This window comes from Pezoporus wallicus, unplaced genomic scaffold (assembly GCF_028554395.1).
Source record: "Pezoporus wallicus isolate ANWC-B61680 ecotype Strahan unplaced genomic scaffold, APGP_CSIRO_Pwel_v1 contig_2, whole genome shotgun sequence".
Lineage (NCBI taxonomy): Eukaryota > Metazoa > Chordata > Aves > Psittaciformes > Psittacidae > Pezoporus > Pezoporus wallicus.
In genome coordinates this window covers 4,452,312-4,475,453 of record NW_026639478.1, presented here as the reverse complement: position 1 = coordinate 4,475,453, position 23,142 = coordinate 4,452,312, and the positions used below count along the sequence as shown (strand labels likewise).

The 23,142-nt window shown below is 34.4% G+C and overlaps 1 protein-coding gene across 3 annotated transcripts in view; it reads right to left on the bottom strand.

The window, feature by feature from the left end:
- Window positions 1-23,142, bottom strand: part of RTTN (rotatin) — an 86,358-nt gene that overhangs the window by 37,345 nt on the left and 25,871 nt on the right. For all 3 annotated transcript variants that reach the window (XM_057414752.1, XM_057414754.1, XM_057414755.1), the window contains exons 16-31: window positions 21,114-21,230; window positions 18,589-18,728; window positions 18,173-18,344; window positions 17,018-17,117; window positions 15,889-15,977; window positions 13,876-13,993; window positions 13,510-13,606; window positions 12,653-12,721; window positions 12,040-12,228; window positions 10,737-10,976; window positions 8,097-8,241; window positions 6,354-6,508; window positions 4,967-5,186; window positions 2,978-3,106; window positions 1,804-1,911; window positions 1,010-1,168 (exon numbers count right to left, since the gene is read on the bottom strand). In XM_057414752.1, coding sequence (XP_057270735.1) covers window positions 1,010-1,168; window positions 1,804-1,911; window positions 2,978-3,106; window positions 4,967-5,186; window positions 6,354-6,508; window positions 8,097-8,241; window positions 10,737-10,976; window positions 12,040-12,228; window positions 12,653-12,721; window positions 13,510-13,606; window positions 13,876-13,993; window positions 15,889-15,977; window positions 17,018-17,117; window positions 18,173-18,344; window positions 18,589-18,728; window positions 21,114-21,230 — 2,247 coding nt within the window. The remainder of the gene's footprint in view (window positions 1-1,009; window positions 1,169-1,803; window positions 1,912-2,977; window positions 3,107-4,966; window positions 5,187-6,353; window positions 6,509-8,096; window positions 8,242-10,736; window positions 10,977-12,039; window positions 12,229-12,652; window positions 12,722-13,509; window positions 13,607-13,875; window positions 13,994-15,888; window positions 15,978-17,017; window positions 17,118-18,172; window positions 18,345-18,588; window positions 18,729-21,113; window positions 21,231-23,142) is intronic.

The following is a 23,142-nucleotide window of genomic DNA, read 5'->3' as shown; positions in this document are numbered from 1 at the left end:
TAATCACTGTTCCAGTACAGTCAATCCTATCCAATTAGCATAACAAGATGTACTGGAGAAAAATCCCTGAAGGGAAAAACTTAACTGTTTATGACCCTTCACTTTACTGTTGTTATGTTTTGTATTAATTGAGACAATTCTGGGACATAGTGGGATACACAGACACATTGGTTGCAAATATCTTCCTTTCTCGATACATGGCATGTGTGTTTCGCTAATTTATATCACACACATTTTGCATGGATATGTCAGTGGACTGAAACTGCTTATTTTATATTTTGTCAATCTTTTGTCAATAATCGGACTCTTAAGATACTACTGAAAAAATGTGTAAGTTAAATAAAACAATAAGGTTGCTTTATTGCTCATTCTCAAAAGTATTTTGCACAAATAAATTCAAAATATTAATTTGGAAAATGTTACTAGTTGAGCAATAAAGCTGGGAAAGAAATAAATAACCCACTATGTTTCACCATTGCTCATTCTTAGTCCTTGGAAAATAAGAAAAACATTACACTTAGGGTTGATAAAGCTGCGAAAAATGTGTACACAACTTAAATATAGTATTACATAGTTCTATGTGGTGTTCTGTTAGAGTACAGTGCCTAGACAGATTATTTCATGCTTGCAATGGGGAGGTATTTATCACAGATCAATTGATGAGTTCATACCAAAGTGTACATAAATCGTACAAAACATTCATTAGAATATGGGCTAATTTGTTATGCTTTAGCAACCTATTTATCTGCCTGAGTAAGCCTTAGGAGTCTTTATGCATTCCCTTATATTATTTAGATCTTTTCTGCTTTTACAGTAGTCATCTGTGTTTGTTGCTTCTTGAGTCTAAATAAGAAGCTAAACACTTAACTAGGTATCATTTAACTTACAAAACAGTAGGTGTTGTGCAGCACTGTAAAGCACATATATAGAAAAAATATTTAAAAATCTTTTCTCCTTAATGAAAAAAAACTTTACAATCTATGACAACAGAAGGACACAAGAAACATACCTCCCTGCGTACCATGCTACATTCAGATTGGTCCAGAAGGATGTTTATCACTGTTCCCCACAGACCTCCTGAAATATTCTGGCAACTTTCTGCTAACGCAATACATCCTACTTCAAGAGATGTAAGAGCTGATCCTATTCCAAGTGCTGTAAATCTGACCTAGTACATATAAAGGAAACACAAAGTGATATTTCTTACAGTAATTGGCAACAAGTTTTAAAAAAATTATTAAGTTGTATCAACTGAGCCCAGAGCTTAATGGAATAACTTAAAAAGTAACAACCTCTTTTCCTACATTTCTCTGGTCATATATTCATAATCACAACTATGTGTAAGTAAAAGACTGAATTAATAGATCAGCTTCTGAATATGTAAAAATACAAAGACAGTCTTCAAAATTCTTAACATTTTACCACTTAAAAATAATTCCATTTAGCAAACTTGCAATTTAACAGATTTGCATCAAATATACTTAGCTCTGAATCTGTAGTTGATATAAATGTTTCTGCTTTTCAACTAAGTAACAGCAATGTCAATGAGAACTGCCTATGAATCATGATCACAAGTGACTAATGAAAGCATACACAACAGAAAATGTAGGGAAGGATTCCTCAGAAGATATTTATATGGAAGCATTCTCTCTACTTTATTAATACTGTAATTTAGTATACAGTGAGTAACATTTTAAATAATAGAAACCAGTAGTTTCAATATTAAATAAATTGATGAAACTGAATTTTTGCAAATACATAAGGGTCAAAATAAGATATCAACTTCACATTTTATTAACTAACCTCAGGGTCTCTATCTACCCATAAAGGAACCAGCCATGCCAAACCTAGCTGAGAAAGAACTTGCTCTTCACTGTTATCATAAGGCAAAGACCAAAGAGATATCCAGTCCTGATTAAAAAAAAAAAAAAAAGAAATTATTTTATAAATCTTTCAATGCCACACAGTCTACCCACAGCCTGAGCTACCAATTACATACTAAAACATTTTAAATGCACACAGCACTGATATTCCAGGAAAGTTTTTGATTCTGCCTCTATGAACATGTCGACTGTGCCTTCTTCAAAGAATTAGGAGAGCAATGCTAAACGGAGATTAAATATACTGGGATAATTATTTCTATTCAAAATTTACTCCATACATTTTTAATTTCTGCTTATTGTTAAAATCTGTCTTTCTTCTACACGTGCAGAAAACTACTAAATAAGGACCTGCAATTATTACTTAGATCACATTTATTCTTTTTCTTCATGCATCTGCCACATTATTAAATAAAGCTTCTCAGGCTACCACATACTAATTAGCTGCAGATTCCATGAAATCATACTTGGCTTTACAAATTAACTTTTTAGCTCAGGTTAAAAATACCTGCCAAATGCTCTCTTTAACCATGGCACTACAAAAAATGATGCATTAAATTCATAATGAATTATGACACCTAAAATTTTATGTATTTGTATTCCAGATTTGTATTCCAGATATGAATTTTGCTAATAAGTAATGATAACTCCTTTTATGAGACAATCATTGTTTCATGTATGCATATATGTGTGTATATACGCATACATGAAAGAATACACACATGTATAAACATGTTAGAAAGCCCATTATCTGTACAAGGCTGAAGAAATAATGATGTCATAAATCCTTAAATTCATTCTTCTTGAATAAAATTATGATTTTTTTTAATAAAAAGAAAATTATACTTTATTCTCAAAGAAGGCCTTTCTCAATCCACAGAATTACATGCAGAATAATTCCAGTAGGGCTAGAACCGAATCTTCAGCTTTCCTATTCATTTATCTAACATCATACAACTAATGAGATTGAGCAGATTTATTTTTTTTATTTTTACTATCTGTTGCCATAAGATGTCATAAGGCATTTTCCCCCACATTTGAAAATCTGTGCGTAGCCCTCACAAATGACAAGATAAGGGCAAGCATAAGGCACTCACCATATCCTTGGCTTGAGCAGTCATTTCATGAGATAAGTGAAGCAAGCAAAGAACTGTGCTTTTCGTAACACCTTTTCCCATGAAGGACATAGCGTTTCCTCCCCATTCAACATAAAACGATGAGATGACCTAGAAGCAGGGGTACAGCTTCATGGCAGATTTACTCTAAGCAGTATACAGGTAGAGTACAAACTGTCTTACATAAACTGTCTACTAAAATATAATTTAAATTCATGAAAAGATGGCAGACTTTTAGCTGAAAATTCATTTCTTTATTAGTCATTTGGTCATGTGATGGTTTCCTATACAGTTACACTTCTGAAGATCAGTAGCTTTTATTTGCTTCTCAAATGAAGACTGCAGCCAAGCATAATAATAACCATAATATTAATAGAGACCTGAGAGTTTGTTTTTAATGTGAACAGCCCATTTATTGTACACAAGTTTTTATGCTATGTTTGGAATTAAAAATATAACTTCATTTCAAAATTCTGTGCTCAAGAAGAAGGGCCACTTACATCTTTTATTGATTTGAACTGGAATAAAAATGAATCAGCTTGGTATATAAAATCCTAATCAACAGACCTAAAGGTCACTGGATCATAACATAAAATAAACTCTGTGACCAAGTATCCCCATATATGTTAAAATAAAAGGATGCTGCTCTCAACAAAAAATGCCCCAAAATATTTTATTAAAATCATAATCTTAAGACTTATACTTCTGGATGTATTCTTTTTTTCCCCAGAACATGGCAATTTAAGTCTCAATTTTTGCTGCTGTTCTTTCTTTCAGTGGCCAACTCTACAGAAATTCTTTCGGTCCCACTTTCTCCCCTTGCCCAAAAAGACCTACAATTACTTTAATATTTAAGCCAAGTAAAACTGCATAATTTTTCCACACATAGAGCTTATGCATTACTAGCTGATTTCATTCCATAATATTCATTAGGACTTTGTCTAGTAATAACCTTTCTTTTACGTTAACATCTATAACCTTGGTGCCGCTTTTAGTCTAGACTTCAAATCTCGAAACTCATCTAATCAAACAGTTCTAAAACATTTATTTCTACTCAAGAAAATCTTGGCAAGTGAAAACTTACCCCTAAAATTTTTTCTTCCATCATAAACATGATTATCATCTGTATACAAACTTTCCGGACACTTATCTGGTTGATATCCGTATCATTCAGAATTGCAAATGAATTAAACCTACTTTAAAACTTTTTCAAGCCTCAGATTTTAGCATCTGAAACTAAACAGAAAACTTCTGAAAGGTACCTACCCTACTGAATACCTCTAAAACAATCAAAAAGCCAGATCTATGCTTTTTCTACAGCTTTAAGAAAACTGACGTTTTCAAAGGATGGAATTTTAGGAGCAAAAACCAGTTGTCTATCACGGACATGGACATAACAAACAACACTGAAAACAAGAATGAAATTTTGGCTTCCCAAGAGCTGCATCATCTTGAATTACTTCATTTCTGCTTTTTCTGTGTTAAAAACCTGCCTCATGCATTACTGTTCCACCAGACCACCTTTCACACATGGATTTCGCCTGTGGGAGAGTACCTTGGATTTTCATCTTAGTGTTTCAATAAAACAAACAAATAAAAAAATAATTAAAAAAAAAAGCCAACACCCTCCCCTAAAAAAAATCAAAACCAAACCAAACAAAAAAAACAAACCCACCCACATCTACTTCTCATCTTGATTAAACTATAGTCACTCTTCCTATCACCTGTTAAACAGAGGATGAAGGTGCACACAGTAACACACAAAACAGTCACTCTTTAGAACAACAGATACAGATCACTCAGTCTCTATATTTTTGCTATTTACTTAGTAGAAAAAAGCATCTTTACCTCACCTATTCCTAGTGATGATACTCACTAAAAGTACATTGTTAAAATTATAGTGTCATTAGTTAAAAGCATTTCTTTACAAACATTCAAACTAAAAACTAAGTAATAAGGTAAGCTACTTACCTCAAGAAGACCCGTTAAATATCTCTTACAAATTGTGACAGGTTCAACTTCAGCAGAATAGGTACTCCAGCCTGGAAGTGCAGTAACGTGAACCATTCCTCCTAATGTTCTCTCCAGTGAAGGAAGTCCATAAAAACGCAGTGCATCTGTTAGCCTTAAACAGTGTAGCAGCTTCAGAGCCAGCTCAGTTCTGAAAGAGCCAGCAAGTTCCAAGCCCTCTCTGGTTTAATTGTAAAAAACAAAAATCATTAACTGTCAACACGAAGCTATTACAAGGAACAATCTTCCAAGAAGGCAATGCCTCATTCTTCTTAGTCTGAAAGTCTCAGCATCTCAATTAGTTACTATTGCCTTATGTACAGAGTAGCATGGAACTAAATTTGACAGTTCCAGCTTCAACGAGGTTCTGAGAACATAATATTGCATCTGATTATAACAGGGCTGCTTAACTAAAATCTGACAAGTGAGGTATAACTAATTATTAAGGAGCATGTTAAATAAACAGACTGAGAATAATGAATAACAATGAGAAGAGCTGCAATGTTTAGTAGTTACACTTATGTTTGTTCTTGCTGACAAGACAAATTTTAAAACATTTCCTGCAAAATACCATCAATCTAGAATTCAGGTAGATATACCGGTATGTGAGATATAACTAGCAGGAATTTCTATAATCCCCCCTTTTCCAGCTGCCAAGACTTTTCGAAAATGAATAACTGAGTGGGAAGAGCAAAGATAACATGTTGAAAGTATCTTTAAAAACAATTAAATTGTGGCACTTAAATAAACAAATATTATCTTAAGCTGCAATTCTAGTACCTCTTATAATACACATGGATAGAGAGATTTAGTGTGGGAATATGTTAGATACTCAGAGAAAAATGATATAAATGCTGTGTTTAACTGACAAAAAGGTTTGAACTTCATGCTGGAAGTAGCTGTACTAAATAATCACTAATATGTACTGATATACTGTATTGGGCTAAAAAAGGAGTTCAACTGTAATAAACTTTTGTTGATACTTCGAATATTTCAATGTTTTACTTTGACATAAATAAATGGTTCAAAATCAATGAAGTTATCATTCGCTTGTGAAAATTTCCAGCAGTGAGAAAGAAATGGCCCATATTCTCCCTGCAGTCAAACCATCTATTTGCTGAACAAATGACCACTAATACATCATCTTCCAAGTTTCCTAGTTGATTTTCTAATTTTACTGTGAGAAGGCCTACCTAATGTTGATCTTCAAAAGCAGTATAGTCCATTTTTACAATTAAAGATGATTAGGTCATCCTGTAATTATATTTAAATTCTGCCCAAGATACACCAGCATTAAGTATTATGATCCCCAGTCAGAATTACACAGGCAGGTTCATTTATACTGTACCTGTCAGTCACTGACATGGAAGAAAATAACAATGTGTTAAAAAGACGAATGAGTTCTTTATCCAGTTGCTGCCTGACAGCAGTTTGTATTTCATCTATTTCATCCCGCACTTGGGATTCTGGTCGCACCAGGAGGCCCAAAAGGGATTTTGGCTTCTAGAAGAAAAGAATAAAAATACACTCAGAAAATGCATTATTTAAATCCTATTTTAATACCCACACAAAAGCCATTTTTCTGTTAGGAGCTTGCAAATCACACAAAGTATAAATTACAAATTTGATGATCATTTCACTAAAAAGTATTTCTGTAAAAAGCACAGTAAAAAATTCCTATACTTATCAATTACTTGAATTTTGACTCTACTAAATGGCACAAAAGAATCTACTGTTAAAGCCTTTAAAATTTCCTGGCATTAAGCCATGACGCAGTGTATTTTGAAGAGTGAAAGTCAGTTAACCTGCAATAAAAATGTAGATCACAAAAAAAAGAAAACACATGGTAGAAACATTAGATCAAGTTCTATCTTGTATGTCTCAGCTGAAAGGCTTAAAATAATTTGATATAAAGATACATTAATATATTGAATGGACCATACTTACAAAATTTTACAGGATTCCCAGTTAGCCATATGAATTAAAGCACCTGAGTTCTATACGTAATTAAAATTGTCTACTAGCATTTTTTTTCCTAAATGTTTAGACTGTATTTTAAAATGGGGAAATACAAGTGCATGGACACTGTACTTATTATGATATCCTTTTTAAGACCATGAATTATCTTGTATGTGGGCAGTTTGCCCTTGTTCTGTGAAGAATAGTACTTTGCAAACTTCTAAAACTGCAGCCATCACTTTTATCCTTTGTTTTTATAAAGCAAGACTGAAATATTTTATTTGACAAATATAATAAAAGTTGGTTTATATTGCTTTATGATGTTCATTTTCTACTTGTCTTTATATTTTCCAATTTTACACATCTTAAATTGAACAGTACTGGATATAACAAATCTCAAATAGAAAGCACAGGAGTCTAGAGAAACTGAAAAATAGACATAACCATTAAAAAAACAAACTTAAGTGACATACACACTGAAAGCAAATCTATCCTAACTTACATTTCTTGTTCTTAATGTGAGACAGATAAGTCTTATTTCTATCTTTTTGCCAAACAGAACATTCCAGCACACCTGTACATCAACCTTTAAGTTACATAGACAACACATATGCAGTTACGTAGCTAAGCATACCTTATACAGCTGTCTATGCTTAGCACACATGTATGCACGTGTACATCCATGTGCACACATATGTACATAGTTACATAGTTAACAATACCATATAAATATATATAGTTATATGTACATATAGAGTTCTGCATATAGCTATGCATAGCTGACTATAGTGATACAGCTTTATTCAACTGTATTAGCATGGATACACCAGACAAAGACACACTGGTAGATGTTGCTTACTTCTGGCAAATATAAAATCTGAGTTTAGAGAAACAATTCATATACCAAGTAAAGGAGAGAAGAAAATTAACTCTTGTTCAAAGTAACCTTCCCCAAACACTACAACCGTAGCACCAACCACAAAGTAGCAGACATTAATACCACAGTATCTGCTATTTCTTTTGTTGCTAAAGTCATTTTTGTGGTGGAACTCACCAGAAACAAACCAGCCAACCAGTTCACAGTTATATTATTTCTCACAGTCTACAGCTAACTTCTTAGATATATTCTTACATTTTTAAGCAATGATTTCAAGATCCACTTTAGATGGTTTGACTCCAAACTTGATCTCTGCTCTCTAAGCAACTTGTTTAAAAATTTTAAGACATCTACTAAAAGCTTCTCATCCTCCACAGAAGCTGGAAGCACTTGCAGAAACCTGCAATACAAACAAGAATGCTTACTTTCATACTTACAGCACATTAAAAAAGTTTAAAATCTCAACCTAATACGGCTGAAGTCACCAGCAAATGTGGAATCAGATCAATATCTGTATTACATATATTTACATATAGCAAATATAATTATATTAATTATATTATATATAGGCTATATTATTATATACTTTTATATATTTCTTGTGTATTATAAAATTTTTATGCATATTTAAAAGTCTATTTGCATACAGTAAACATAGGATTGTATACAGTAAAAGGTAGAAAAATCTGAATGTCCCAAGAAAGAAAAGGTAATTATCTATTAATAATTACAATTAATAATAATAGCAAAGCCAACCTACGTATTTTAAATAACCTTTATTTCAAACACAGCATTCTTATTTATTGCTGGTTTTGTGTATGTAAATTACAAAACCACATAAACTTTGAGGTTGGAAAGGACCTCTGGAGGTCCAACCACCTTGCTCATGCAGGGATGTTTCCTGATGTTCAGAGGTAACCTCCTGTGTTTCAGTGTGCGTGCATTACCTTTGGTCCTATCATTGGCCACCACTGCAAAGACCCTGGCTCAGTCTTCTTTATACCCTCCCCCTTCAGGTACTTGCATACATTGATAAGATCCCTGCTCTGAACCTTTTCCAGGCTTACCAGTACCAGCTCTCTCAGTCTTTCCTCATAGAAAAGATGACTCAGTCTTTCGTTGTATTTCTGGGGCTTCAATGGACTCTCATCTATATGTCCACATCCTTCTTGAACTGAGGAGTCTGGAACTGGACCAAGCACTCCAGATGTGGCCTCACCAGTACAGAGTGGAAGGTAAGGATCACTTGCCTCAACCTGCTGGCAAGAGTCCTCCTAATCCAGTCCAGGATACCACTACCCTTCTTTTCTAAAAGGCACATTGCTTCTGTTCAGCATGGTGTACAGCAGGACCCCCAGGTACTCTCCTTAAAAGCTGATTTCCAGCTTGGCTGGCCACCATTTATGCTGCTGCATGGGGCTGCTGCCACCCAGGTGCAGGAGTCTGCACCAATCCTTGTTGAGCTTCACAAAGTTTGCGTCAACTCACTTCTTCAGCCTATCAAGGTCCCTCTGGATGGCAGCACAACACTGGCACACCAGCCACTCCTCCCAATTTTGTAACATAAGCAAAATTGCTGAGGGTGTATTCTGCTCCATAATCTTAATTGTTAATGAAGATGTTGAACAGGATTGGACCCAGTCTTGATTTCCATTAACTTTGCCATTCATGTGCATGGAAATGGGTTTCAGGATTAGCAGCTCCATCACCTTCCCAGGGATCGAGGTCAGGCTGACTAGCCTGTAGTTCATGGGTTCTCACTTCTGCCCTTTTTGAAGATAGGAGTGATATCTGCTTTCTTCCCATTCTCAGGCACCTCTCCCCATCATTTAGATTGATCAAAGCAGACATCAAATTACTTCAATCAGGATATACTCATGGGTGCATCCCATCAGGCACGTCTTTATGTATGTCCAGTGTGCTTACGTATTCTCTACACTGTATTATGTACTCTTCTACCAACATGTCTTTCTTGCTTCAGAATTTCCCCCTGGTCTCTGGGACCTCAGATTCCTGAAAGCGTCTTGCTGATAAAGTCTGAGGTGAAGACATTCATTATCTCAGCCTCTTCCATGTCCTGCGTCATTGGGACTCCTGCCTCTTTCAGCAGCAAGCTCACTTCTTCCCTAACCTTCCTTTCATCACCTATGTACTTAAAGAAGCCCTTCTTCTTGTCTTCGACATCCCTTGCCAGATTCAATTAAAGGTGGGTTTTCTGTTTTGCTGACTGCACACCTCTGGAGAGTCAGGCAATATCTCTCTATCTCTCCTAAGCTACTTGCCCCTACTTCCATCCTCTGTGGGCTTTTGTCAGGAGCTCCTTGTTCATCCACATAAGCCCCCTGGTATTTTTGCCTGAATTCCTGCTCAGTGCCAGGGACCTTTGAGTTTGCAGGTGGCAATCACTGAATATTAACCAGCTTTCTTGGCCTCCCTTCCCTCCAGAACCTGATCCCATCAGAGACCAACAATGAGATCTTTGAAGAGGCCAAAGTCTGCTCTCCTAAAATCCAGTCCTGTGATCTTACTTTTTGCCCTGCTCCCTCCTCTCAGGAATCTGAACTCTACCACCTCCTGGTCACTAGAACCAAAGCTGCTTTAGACCTTCACATACCTAATGAGTCCTTGCTTTTTTCTGAGCATGAGGTCCAGCAAAGCCCCTCTCCTTACTGGCTCCTCTGTCACCTGGATCAGGAAGTTGTTACTGATGTGCCTGAGAAACCTCCTAGATTGCTTATGCCCTGCCCTGTTGTCCCTCCAGCAGATACAGGGAACGATATACCAAAACCAGACATGCATGGACAATCAAATCCATAAATTTAAAATATGAAAACTAGAAAATTTAAAACTTAAGCATCATAATCCTTAATGGATTTCCACAGTCAATATGCTTACCTGTTTATTGCCTTTTGCCAAACAAAGCTCTTCAAAATGGCTCCACAAGACCCAGAATTGCATTTTAATGACAGCCTGTCATTCACAACATAAAAACTGAGTCTTGTGAGAGCAGCTCTAACATCCCTATGGGATATTGCCTGAATGATTGAATTAAGACAATCCCGCAGTCCATAGTTTGTATGAGTTATTTTGAGTATAAAAATGTCTTCTGAGGATAGTTTTAGCGAGTCTAAAAATCTGAAAAGGTACAAGAGAAAAATTATCAACAGCCACTACTTTTACAAATTATTTCAGTGAGTTGACTCCTTCATTTCTCAGTTCAAATGAGAAGACAAAACATAAATTGTTAACCAACTCTTTCTCATCCCTCTCTCCCTGCCAAAAAAAAAATCAACCCAATCCCAATAAAAACTAACAACAAAAAACACCACAGCCACATTTAAAATCTTGAGCTGTTTGAGGTTTTTGGGAAAATAGTACCTCAAAAAGTTACTTGAAAGGTGCTGTTCACATTGTTTGTAATGAAGTTTTCCTCCACACTATTGTAAATGTTGGCCACTTGGACTGTATTATTTTCCTATTCTCTTTTTTAAGAGATGGCTTTGGTTTTGCCTGAGGGAACTTACAATGAAAATGATTTATCAAATCAATAACTTAAGTTTCCCATATCTCAGAACCACAATATTTACTAATAAAACTTTTAGGATGCCTTAAAGGAAAAAAGCAAAAACTAAAAAATGATCAAGACTGACCTATTTCAGTCCTATTAAATCAAGAATATTCAAAATATTGAGCTCTGTGCACTAAGTATTCTCAATGAGAAAAATTATGAATAATCAAGAGCTAACCAAAGGATGCAAAGGGAATTTTCTTCATAGTCTACCATAATTTTTAGTATTTCCATTAAAATAATAATTATTTGAAATTTAAAGTCACAGGGAAAGAGAAAAACATATGCAACTACAAAAAAAAAAAAAAAAAGCAGGTCCCTAAAAACCATAATGACTACAAAGAAAACCATCCACAGAACCCATCTAAAATCATTTCAAATTAGTCTGACCATCAAGAAAAGTTGGATCAAGCTCTAGACTTCATGTAGAAATGCAATTTAAGTAAAACGCTAGCTGTGACAATATACCTACAGCCTCTTGGGATGTGACCCTTTACATTTAAAAGGAGCGCATTCTCAAATGAGTAACAACGTGAACTGCGGTTTGAAGTTGAAAACCTATTTAAATTCAGCGGAACAATAATTTAATTTAAATATATTGGTATTTAAAATCAAAATAAAATAGCTCACCTTTCTGCTTCTTTCTCATAATTTATCAGTTGCAATAGGTTTTCAATGCCATGGTACCAAGACAGATTCCAAGACATTTTAAGCATATCTGACACAGGTTTCATAGTCAGGTACTCAGAAGACAATGGCACCACAACAGTATTAGGGCTAACTACATGATGACCAGTGATCCTGACTGGGAGATGATACCTAAGTAAAAGAAAAATCATAATTTTTTTTAAGTCGTTGATATTTCTTGTTTGGATTTTTCATTTGTTGTTGTTACTGGTTGGTTTGGTTTTGGTTTTGTTTTGTTTTTTTTAATTAAGTGATCTATTAGAGCAAGCTTGGAATGTTGTTTACAATGCAAATTGTAAACAACAAGCTCGGAATGTTGTTTACAAATGCAAACAACTCTGGATTTAATATCAAAGATTTCCCTTCATTCTTCCACCACTAGACTTCTGGAAGGACTGCAGATGGAAAGCAGCAGAGTCAACTTTGAAAAGAACTTTGAAAAATAAGAAATAAAAATAACCCCACTCTCCCCCCAAAAGAAAACCCCCAAAACACAAACAAAACCACAACAACAATAAAAAAAAACCCTAACTACCCAACCCCCCCTCCCCCGTACCTTTTAACAACAGCAACAGGTAAACTGAAGACAGGGAGGCCAGTATCATTACCAGTTTTGCCATCAGCCCTACAAGAGAGTGAGTTATACTTATTATTCTTTACATTAAGCTTTAATTTTCTATTGATGCTACACTTGTCATTTCTTTATTATCCAGATAAGGCTGCATATTTTCCTCCAGCTAGCTCTTTAGTATTTGTATGAATAAATATTATTTCTTCATGATTATGCAACATTAAGATAGTTCTTAGATCACACACATACAGCAAATTTGTGCACATGTACTGCAGGTAAAAATTAAAGGTAACATGCCAAAACACATTCTTGTTTCCTTTTTTCTATTAGAGAAAAAAGATGCATTATAATTCTTTTCAGTAAACTTCACATGCGTGAATTCCAAAAGTATATTTTTTCTGATGTATATGCAAATTTCAAATAATATCATAAACTGAGGTCTGTTGGTTTAAGGACAACCGCTACACTTAAAAGCCAATGTAAACAGGTGAATTCTAATTAAGTTTTAAAACCCACACCTACAGATAGCTCTCATTTCTGTAGTTTCTGCTTATGGAAAACATGGATTACAGACCAATCAGGGGGTTCTGAAAATTAAAGAAAACTTCAAATTAATACTGAGGTACAAAACATTTATACTGAAAAAAATGCCATGTAGACCTACACAGCATGCAACTCAAGTATTGAAACTACTTGTCTGGCCCATAAATACGCAATTTTGATATATACAAATTTGGGTCATAATTTGAGATATATATATGTACATACGTATATAAACTTATCTTCATTAAAACATGAAAATTTACTAGAGAATATGCCATTCAATAAGTATTTTTTCATACCACATTTCTGTTCTTGCTACTTCATCAAACAACAGAAGACAAAGCAATACTGTAGTTTCAGTTAAAACAGCAGGATCGTTTTGGAATATCAGCGAAGCTGTATGAAATAAAGATATTTAAAAATGTGTTAGAAAACATACATAAAACTACATACAATGACACTGGTTAAAAACAACTGCCAAGATCTTAAACAGATGCCACACTTGACACAGTAATTTATATTTTATAATACTTGCACACAGTGATTTATACTTTAGAGACTCTGAAGTGATCCAAGGCTCGTAAGAAGGCTATTGGTTAAACATCTTACCGTATTTCACAGATCTCCTTTTCATGCATGCATTACAGTCAAAATAGAACCTTTACCTCTGAATAGTGAAAGTAGTAAAGATGATTGCTGTGCTAGGGACAGACGAACAGCTGGATCAGCATACACAAGTTTGCGTAAGAGTGTTAGACATGGTAAAACAATGGATTCCATAAGCTGCAGGAACAGAGGAAGTAATTAAATACAGATAACAAATAGGATAACCTGAGATGCTTAATACAAACTCATGCTATGAAGCAACACATTCCATCATTTACAGTAAAACAGAATTTTCTTAGACAAGCACATTTTATCCAGATGACAAACACATATTCATTAGAAAATATTTATTCACTTCTGGTTTTATTTTATTAGCAACTGATGGTCATTTTATTGGGCTTTATCATTGTAACATTATTATAACATTTGCTTTCAAAATATGTATTTTTAAGTAGCTTGCAAGCTGAAAGATTAAAAAAAAACCAAATATTTACAAAAAATGTAAGTTTATTGATTTTATTTTTTTTAAAAAAAAAAAGCAAATAGCTTAGTGTATCACATTCATTTTCTCGGTCCCAATCTTTTAGATAAGGAAATCTAACAAGGAAAAGCAGTCCGATAAATTATCAGTGACCAAAAACATGACCAAAGTCACTGTTCTTCACAGTGAGGAGACAGTATGTCTTTCACAGTACCACTTTGCCTGTAAGCAGTTTTGCCTTTAAAATTTGTTTTCTAAACCAAATGCAGTTTAGTTTCATACTGAATAAACAAAACCCGTGCTTATTTAGTATGGAAAGAGTCTTTTACACAACCAAACATAAAGCCTTATTTTAACTGTGCTTTTTCTGTTTCGCTTATCCTTTTCTTGGTAGCCACTTTTCTAAGAAGAGGCAAGGGTTTTTTTCATTTGATTTTTTGTTTGTTTTTCTTTTCTATTGATTTTAGGATGAAATAAAAAAAATAATATATCATTTAAGGGGAAAACCACAATCTGGGCTAGATTCCCTCAGTCCCGGTGACTTAATTAAACATACATGGTCTTTCCTTGACCTAATGGGACTCTCACTACTTTTTGCTTAAACTAAGCTACATCAAAACAAGGGGTAAGTAGTGCTCCTCAGAGCTTGAGGAAGCTAAGGATGGGACTTCTACTAGCTGTGCTCAAGAGACAGAAGTAAGACTGCTTAATCTGCAGACGAAATATTTTAGTTATTTTACAGAGTAAAGCATCTGGGATCCAAAACTATCAACACAGCGCTGCCAAATTTCTGAATGCTAGGACTTGAAGTGGAAATTTGCATACAGCTGTCAGCTTTATTGTCCTGCTGAACTGATCTAAACCATTAACTGTTCAATGTGGACTTTTAGACTTCTCCTTCTAAATACTCTGCAGTTTCCAGCATGTAAAGTTTGAACGTCCTATTTAGTATTAAGGATATTAAATTCCACAAGCCATATATGCAAACAAAAGGTGTCACAGAACCTTAAGAGTTGCTACGTGTGCATTTCCTGGATGTTTATTATAGTTTTGATAATGCTAAGATTCTCTTAATGAAAGGAGACTGATTTGCCAAACTATGGGAATACTTAGCTAGGAAACTAAACGTGTTTGGTGTAGTTCTGAAATGTGTCAGAACTTCCCTGAAGCTTTCTCAGCAGAGATGAAAACCAAAATTCTCATGGCTTTAAAAAAAAAAAAAAAAAAAAAAGTGCTACATATCATATCATAGTCTCTAAACTTACACCCTGAAGCAAATTATAAGTAAAAAACAGATGTTATTATAAATGGGAATCTACGTGCCAGACTGAGTTTCAGGTATAAGTAATCTTCGGACCCATATAAGATTGCCTCACCAGGGAGGGTATCAGGACATAAGATCACATTTGGAGTTGAGCGTAAATTTGAGGTAGATGACCAAGCTTTGCATTTTTGCGGTAAATTTGTTACTGAACATCTGTATTCTGTGCAGTATTAATGCACAAATATTAGTGCTATAAATGCAGAAAAAGGCAAGTTCTATTACTGTTGTGCTGTACAATGATTGTAGAACTTGTCACAGTATTTTTACCTTTCCATCTACATGTACACAGTCATTAAGGTAAGCCAAGATCCTTTCTATCATACCCAACTTTTTCACAATGCCATGCATTTTGGTATCTGTAAGAAAAACAAAAGATAGCTGAGAGCAAGTTTCCAAAATTGACAATCAAGAGAACAAGTACAGCTCCAGCTCTAACAATGCAAGCCTCCTCTAAGTCTTGAACACTAGACTCTTAAACATCTTGCAGAACCTCCCATAAGAACTTCATGTTCCACAATTATAGTGATCCCCTGGGCAACTTGATTTCAGTCAAATGAGGATAGTAGTAGACAGTAGACATTTCCTCCTCCTTGTGATTATTTTTCTGACAAGTGTTCATTTCAGTATTATCTAAAACTTCACCTTACTATGGTGAAAAACGTACGTTCCATCACTAGGATTTGAGTTGCTTGAACAAAACATACTTGAATCAGAGTTTGAGTAAGTAAAGTACAAACATCCAGGTTTGAAACAATAGTTATGATCCTGCACTGAGTCAAATAATGCTCTATGCAGGATTGCTTACTTGCATCTTGATTCCACCAAATCTTCTTTACCAGAATTCATAATTTTTCCCCATGTGAGCAACACAATTATAAAAAACACCTGTGATGCAAATTTATGATTTTAGTCACTTAAATCATAAAAAGTAAAAGGAGGTACACTTTCCTTGTGAACATATTAGATGAAATGCCACAGCGAGTCTGCCTTTTGATGTTGACATACAGTATAACCATGGAAGCTTAGCTTGTGCTTACTGAACTCTCATTCACACAAACAGCATTTCAATACATTTTAACTGTACTTAGGCAAACTGAAAATGCAGGAAGAAATTCAGAATGACACAAGAAATTCTTCACTAAGTATAAAATAATATTAGCTAGCCTGTGTAATCTAAGAATTAACACTATTTCTATTTCTTATTCTTGAGGGATACAAGAATGAATAACTTTTTTTTTTTATTAATAGATCATCCACAACAGTGTTAAAATTCTGGTCCAACAGTATACACAAAAATTACGAAGAGTACCCTAGCACAAGCATGCAGAAAACGCAGCAAAACTGCAAGCTCATGCAATGATCAGCACATGAACACAAATTTTCTGAAAAAGTTTACCTTCTAAAATGATTGCTAGCTGCTCAGCTGCAGACTTTCGTAAAACAAGGTCAACAGCGTCAGAGATTAAGACATCATACAGCTTTTCAACAGTTTCTACCTAAAAGTAAAACTATATTAGATTTACATCTAGTATGCTATTACAAAACAAGGTAACCAGCCAAATTTCCCAACAGAAAGCAAAAAATAAAAATACCTAAATTCCTCATTAAAATATATTTTATTAGATTCCACATGCATGTAATAAGAAAGGATTAGGTTATAATCTTTTTGCAACAAATCTCTAATATCTGTGGAATATAACAAGATAACAGTTTCTAGTACACAATAAATGCAGATTTCTAACAAATAATGTTTAATTTATGTAGGACAACAGAAAGCGCAATACTACAAAGAAATACTAGAATATGCTTCTGAGTCTGTGATGGGGACTGACCTTTATAATGATAACAGGGTTAGAGAAATTTAAGTAATACTACACATCCATACAAATTTATGTCCTAAATTCTTGAATGATGTAGGGGAAGAGTATAATTCAAGTGTACAATGAGCTGTCAATTTTTTTTCAGATGGCCAGCATCTTAGCATTTTTTTAACATGTTGTTAACCTAAAAGTGTTGAGGGTAAATAAGAAAGGAGCATGGAGGGGAGATGGTAAGAAAAAAAAAAAGTTTTCCGACAGGTCAAATACCTGTGATTCATTTTTCACTTTGCAAAAGCATCAACATTAAAAAACACAGACATATTTCTAATCTAATTTAAAGAATTTCATATTCTAAATTTGTGTCTATTTAAGTAAAAATTGATTTTACGGGGAAAAAAAATCTGTGAGAAAAAAAAAATCAAGACTCTCACCATGCACAATGAAATTATTGTAAACAGAGCAGGCCTGCTCTCTCTGCACTCAAGTCTTGCTGTTAAACGTATCAGAGTGGGGGGAGGTTGAAGAGGAGAAGGAATTAATTTTCTTATTGTTGCGTATGGTAACTTAAAAATTACTGCTTAAGTTCATACATAAAGAATTTATCAATGGATTTCTTTTTATGAAGCAAGCCAATCTGTATGAAATATTGCGGCCCTCAGAAAGTGGTAACTTCAGTGACTAGGCAGGTAGAGAAGCTGATTAAGGATAATATTTAGACAGAGTTTACTCACCTTAAACACCGACACTGTTTTATCGTCTAATTTTAGCTCAATAGCTCTATCTATAACAAATAAGTTTGAAATGCTGGAAAGCACGCTACCATGCAGATGAGGGCGTTTCAGGTTTGCCCCCTCTTCATTGAAAAGATGGAATGACAAATGTTTGAGTCCTACAGAACGAACCCTAAAGGAGTAAACAATTGAAATAAATACATAAAGTCCTCATATTGGAAAACTTTAGCTGTATAGTAAAAAGTTAATTAGTTTATAGAATTAGTACAGTGGCAGAGGGAGTACGTACAAATTCAATAATTATTAATTTACCTTTCAAATCAAACCACTGCATAATAATCAACTGGAATTTTAGAGAAAACATATTTGTCATCAACATTAGAAGACATGCCAAAATGCTACAGGGCATTACTTACAACTGCTTTTTTGAGAACAGAAGACGCAGAGCGGCCCGTAGTCTAGTAGTTCTAGGGAGAATACTCTCTCCTTTCTCAGAGGTTGTTTCACTCAAATTAAGGATACAGTTACCTAGTGTATCTTTTGAGTCAGCATAACCCTAAAACAAAGAAACAAGAACTTCAAAAATTAAAATCCATGCACTAATTTAGTAAAATAGACAAGGTAGTTCCCCTTTTAGAGGCTAAAAGAGGTTGGGGAAGCAGCAATACCTGAAAAAGAAAATTAATAACTCTTAAGAAAATTTCTGCAGATTAATACTTGCCCTGGGTTTAGCAGTAGCAGTTATTTTCTCCTTCTTAGTAGCTGGTGCAGTGCTGTGGTTTTGACTTTTGGCCTGGGAAAAATGCTGATAACACCGATGGTTTTAGTTGCTGCTCAGTAATGTTTACTCTGACCAAGGATTTTGTGAGTCTCATGTTCTGCCAGGGAGGAGGGGAAGCCGGGAGGAAGCAGAGACAGGACACCTGACCCAAACTACCCAAAGAGGTATTCCATACCACAGCATGTCATGCCCATGGTGTAGAACTGGGAGCAGTTACCTGGAAGGGCTAGATCACTGCTCAGTTGGGCTGGGTATTGGTTGGCGGGTGGTGAGAGGTTGTATACTCTTTCGTTTTTATTTCCCTTATCATTATTATTACTGGTGGTAGCAGTAGTGATTTGTGTTATACCTTAGTTACTGGACTGCTCTTATCTCAACCCATGGGAGTTACATTCTTTCGATTCTCCTCCCCATCCCTCCAGGAACCGGGGGGGAAGAAAGGCGGGGGAATGAGAGAGTGACTGCGTGGTTCTGAGTTAATGACTGGACTTAAACCATGACAATACTCCTCCATAAAAACAATTTTAAAAACTAATGAGTGATCCTGTATCCAAATCAAAATAAAAGATTTTTACATGGCTCAGAGGTACTTTAACCTGAAGCCTTACCCTTCAATCTATTAACACAATGATAAGGCCATTTTCCATCTCAATAAATAAAATAAAATAAATAAAAACATCCCTACAAGCAAATTGCTTCACAACATTAAATATTAACTACTTCCAGGTATTTCATATTTTCACATACAAACAAGACAAACCAGAATCAGTTACACCAAGCAATACCACAAACATTTAAAACGTAGACTAAAACACAACACATTTTATATGCATTGGGTAAATATAGGCCTCTGGTATGTTGTGCTCAAGTATCTATTGTACATGGCAACTACAGCTTATTAAATGGAAGAAAATTCTACTCACAAAAATGAGAGCAAGGGTAAGTTCTCATTTGCATGTTAAGTCCACAACTTTTATTACCCCCCATTCAATCTTGAATATTAACAGAAGATATGCAGATGGGTAACACAGAAGAGCTGACATTACTGGGCAACAAAGCTCTGAAGTAACCTTTGTCCCACCACTTTAAGGTTCTCTGCATACTTCCTTTTCATTAATTTTCTGTCTGAGCCTTCTGTTTCATGACCTATCTTATTTGCAGTATTTCCCCATTTTTGCCTCAATTTTTGTGTAGTTTATTAGTATATTAAGTAATATAAGCAGTTTTTTTCAACTCATGGTAAATGTGGTGGAGGCAACAAATGAATATGCAAATAAGAAGGATTAACTATCAAGCATGATATTTTTTGAGAAAACAAAGCAAAAAATACACTTGGATACATTAGCCAAGTCAAATAAGAGACAGAATTAAAGCAAAAAACCAGACATGAGGAATAACAGGCATCTGATAGGTGCATCAAAATATCTAATCTGGAAGATTATAGGCCTACAATAGAAGGGAAATTTCTAGCACTAGAGAAAAAATGGTAAATAACATGGATGGAGCAATTAGGCTGAAAATCAGACTGAGAAAAACACAAGTTCCCATTAGATCAAGCAGAGACCCAAGATAACAAAAAGCAAATTTGCACATAGTTACAGATATGAAGACTAAGGTGTAAATTTAATAGTGACTGTTGATACTTCTATAAAATTGGAAGCAAGAAACAAAAAAACAAACATCAAAATATACAGAAAATATATCTTACACCTACTGCCATTTGTTGGGTGCATACTTGATTATAAAATTATATAATCATTGCAGAGGAGTTATGACTTAAGATATGAGGGACATTCTAATAATTATTAGCTAATTTTAAAAAGCATGCAATGTTTTAGTCTACACTTGGATTATCCACCCATATCTTCAGGCCATTAAGTCCCTGTCAGTACTTGCTGATTTCTACTACAGTGTATCAAAGTTTCACATTCTAGTAATACAAGGCTCAAATTTGTTTGCAAATTCAAAGTAGTAACCCTGACTGGCATTAGGACCAGTAGAAAACAATTCTCCATTTGACATCCAACAAAATAAGTCTGTAGGCATATTACTGTTATTTTCATCTGCTACTTAGCGAATATTCTGTTTATTGTTTAACATAATAGTGTTGCTGTTTACATGATTTCACACAACAAATTCAGATGAAGTGTTTTGAAGTACCTGTAAAACAGGAATGATGGGACAGAGGGCCTCAATGAACTTGTTCCAAGTCAGTCCTGCCATTATTAATTGTCCCTGCAATAAATGCATCAGAATGGCCTTGGCTGTAGAGTTCACCTGCCCAGTAACACAAAAAAAAAAAAAAAAAGAAACTAATGAAACTGCTGACATGTCTAGGTCAGTTTGTCAATTCTGTGATTGGAAACTTTACATAAAAATATCTTTTCTCTTTGAGATGTTTCTGTACAAAATAATGTCACTGCAGAATGCTACTTTTAAATTGTCAGTCATGCTAAACATTAAGTTGCTAGAAAAGCCTCTCAGAGAAGATACACAAATAGTTCTGCCTCAATGGCACTCGGGTATTTTCCCCTTAGAACTCTGGTTTGTCTGTTCTGAAATAAAACAAATCACTACTTCAACTTATACACCTATTGGACCCTCTATCCTGCAGGTAAAATAAATTATGTTTCATTTCTTTCCTGACCATACATTTAATTCCCAGCCTTCATGGTATGCTTTGATATGCTTCTGAAGATACAGGAAGAAAAGAGGCTTGAAGCCTGTAACATGACAATTTCACTTGAGGCAAACAGTCAAACTAAGAAGGTTAACAAATATTTCAAACTGTACATGGATTCATCTGAAGCTCTCTATCATAAAAAGGTATATAACTTATACGATACAGCACTTACAATGTATTAATGCATCTAGTGTACAGTACATAATATATACTATATGCAATATTAAAGTATTTAAAAGCTAATATTACTGCAATGGGAAGAGAAGGGGAAAAAAACAACTTCTCTGAATTCATTCTTCCTTGCATAGCATAAAAACACCTAATTTCAGCAGCTAAAAAAGTGCATTTTATGCCAGAGCTAAAAATCCCCTCACCCCAGACAACAAGAAGAGCCTTTAATAATATCACTCCAGCCTATCTTTAAGGGACTGGATTTGCAAAATCACATAGCAAATCTTATACCCAGTCTTGGAATACAAGGTTCTTCTCAATGTCTTCTCATCGTCACATGCTTGAAAGATTAAACTGATGCTTTATGAAAACTTAAGCAGCAGGTATAAATCTAAGTAAAAAAAGTATGTGTGGATATGATCTTAATTATATATCTTGTTAGACTAATAAAAAAATGCATTATAAGGTAAAGAGAACAAAATGAGATAATTATGTAAATATACATTTTCCATCTCAACAATCTTTTTAAATTCAGTATCAGTGGAAATCTATGTTATGCTCAATGAATCACTAAAAGAGAAAACTGCCAGTATTTTTAATAATACACCCAAAGGAGTAGTAGAAATAAATGCTTTCCTTGAAAAAGATAAATTACATACGAAGTACAAATACACAGCATGTTATCAAAGGTACTTTACTTCTCCTTTTAAAATGCTAAAATCTAAAAATGACTTTAAATTGAACTGTGCATAATACTGTGTTAAAAAAAAAAAAAAGAAAAATCATTTTAGGAGGCAAGCTAAAAAAAACTTTTTTTTTCTAGGTCCTTACAGTTACTCAGCTGTAGATCAGCTATAAAGTAGTTACAAATAACTTAAATAATTTTTTACCTCGCTCAGAACTCCCTAATTAGTTATATATGTAAACTAGGAAATAGCAGATGTATGTTAAACATTCATGCATATAAATGAACCCAATGGAAATATAACCCTATTTTATAATATTATAGAACATTTCAATATTACTAAGGTAATTAAATGCTGATGTGTCTGTAGTGATGAAATACATTCTTATATCGAAGACACTGCATATTTAAAAATGTCTTTTTGCTCCTTAACCAATGCACACATTTCAGACATTATCCCACCTTTATAAAGACTTGAGACTTCATGTTTTCCATAAATGGAAAGCATCACACATACTATTTCATCATATGCATATTTTATTAGGGTTGAAACATTAAAAAAAACAGTTTCCTCATTTTTCATTGGTCTTTATTTAATTTAATAGCATCCTATAACATTCTTTTGCATCTGAATTTATCATAAAAAAATA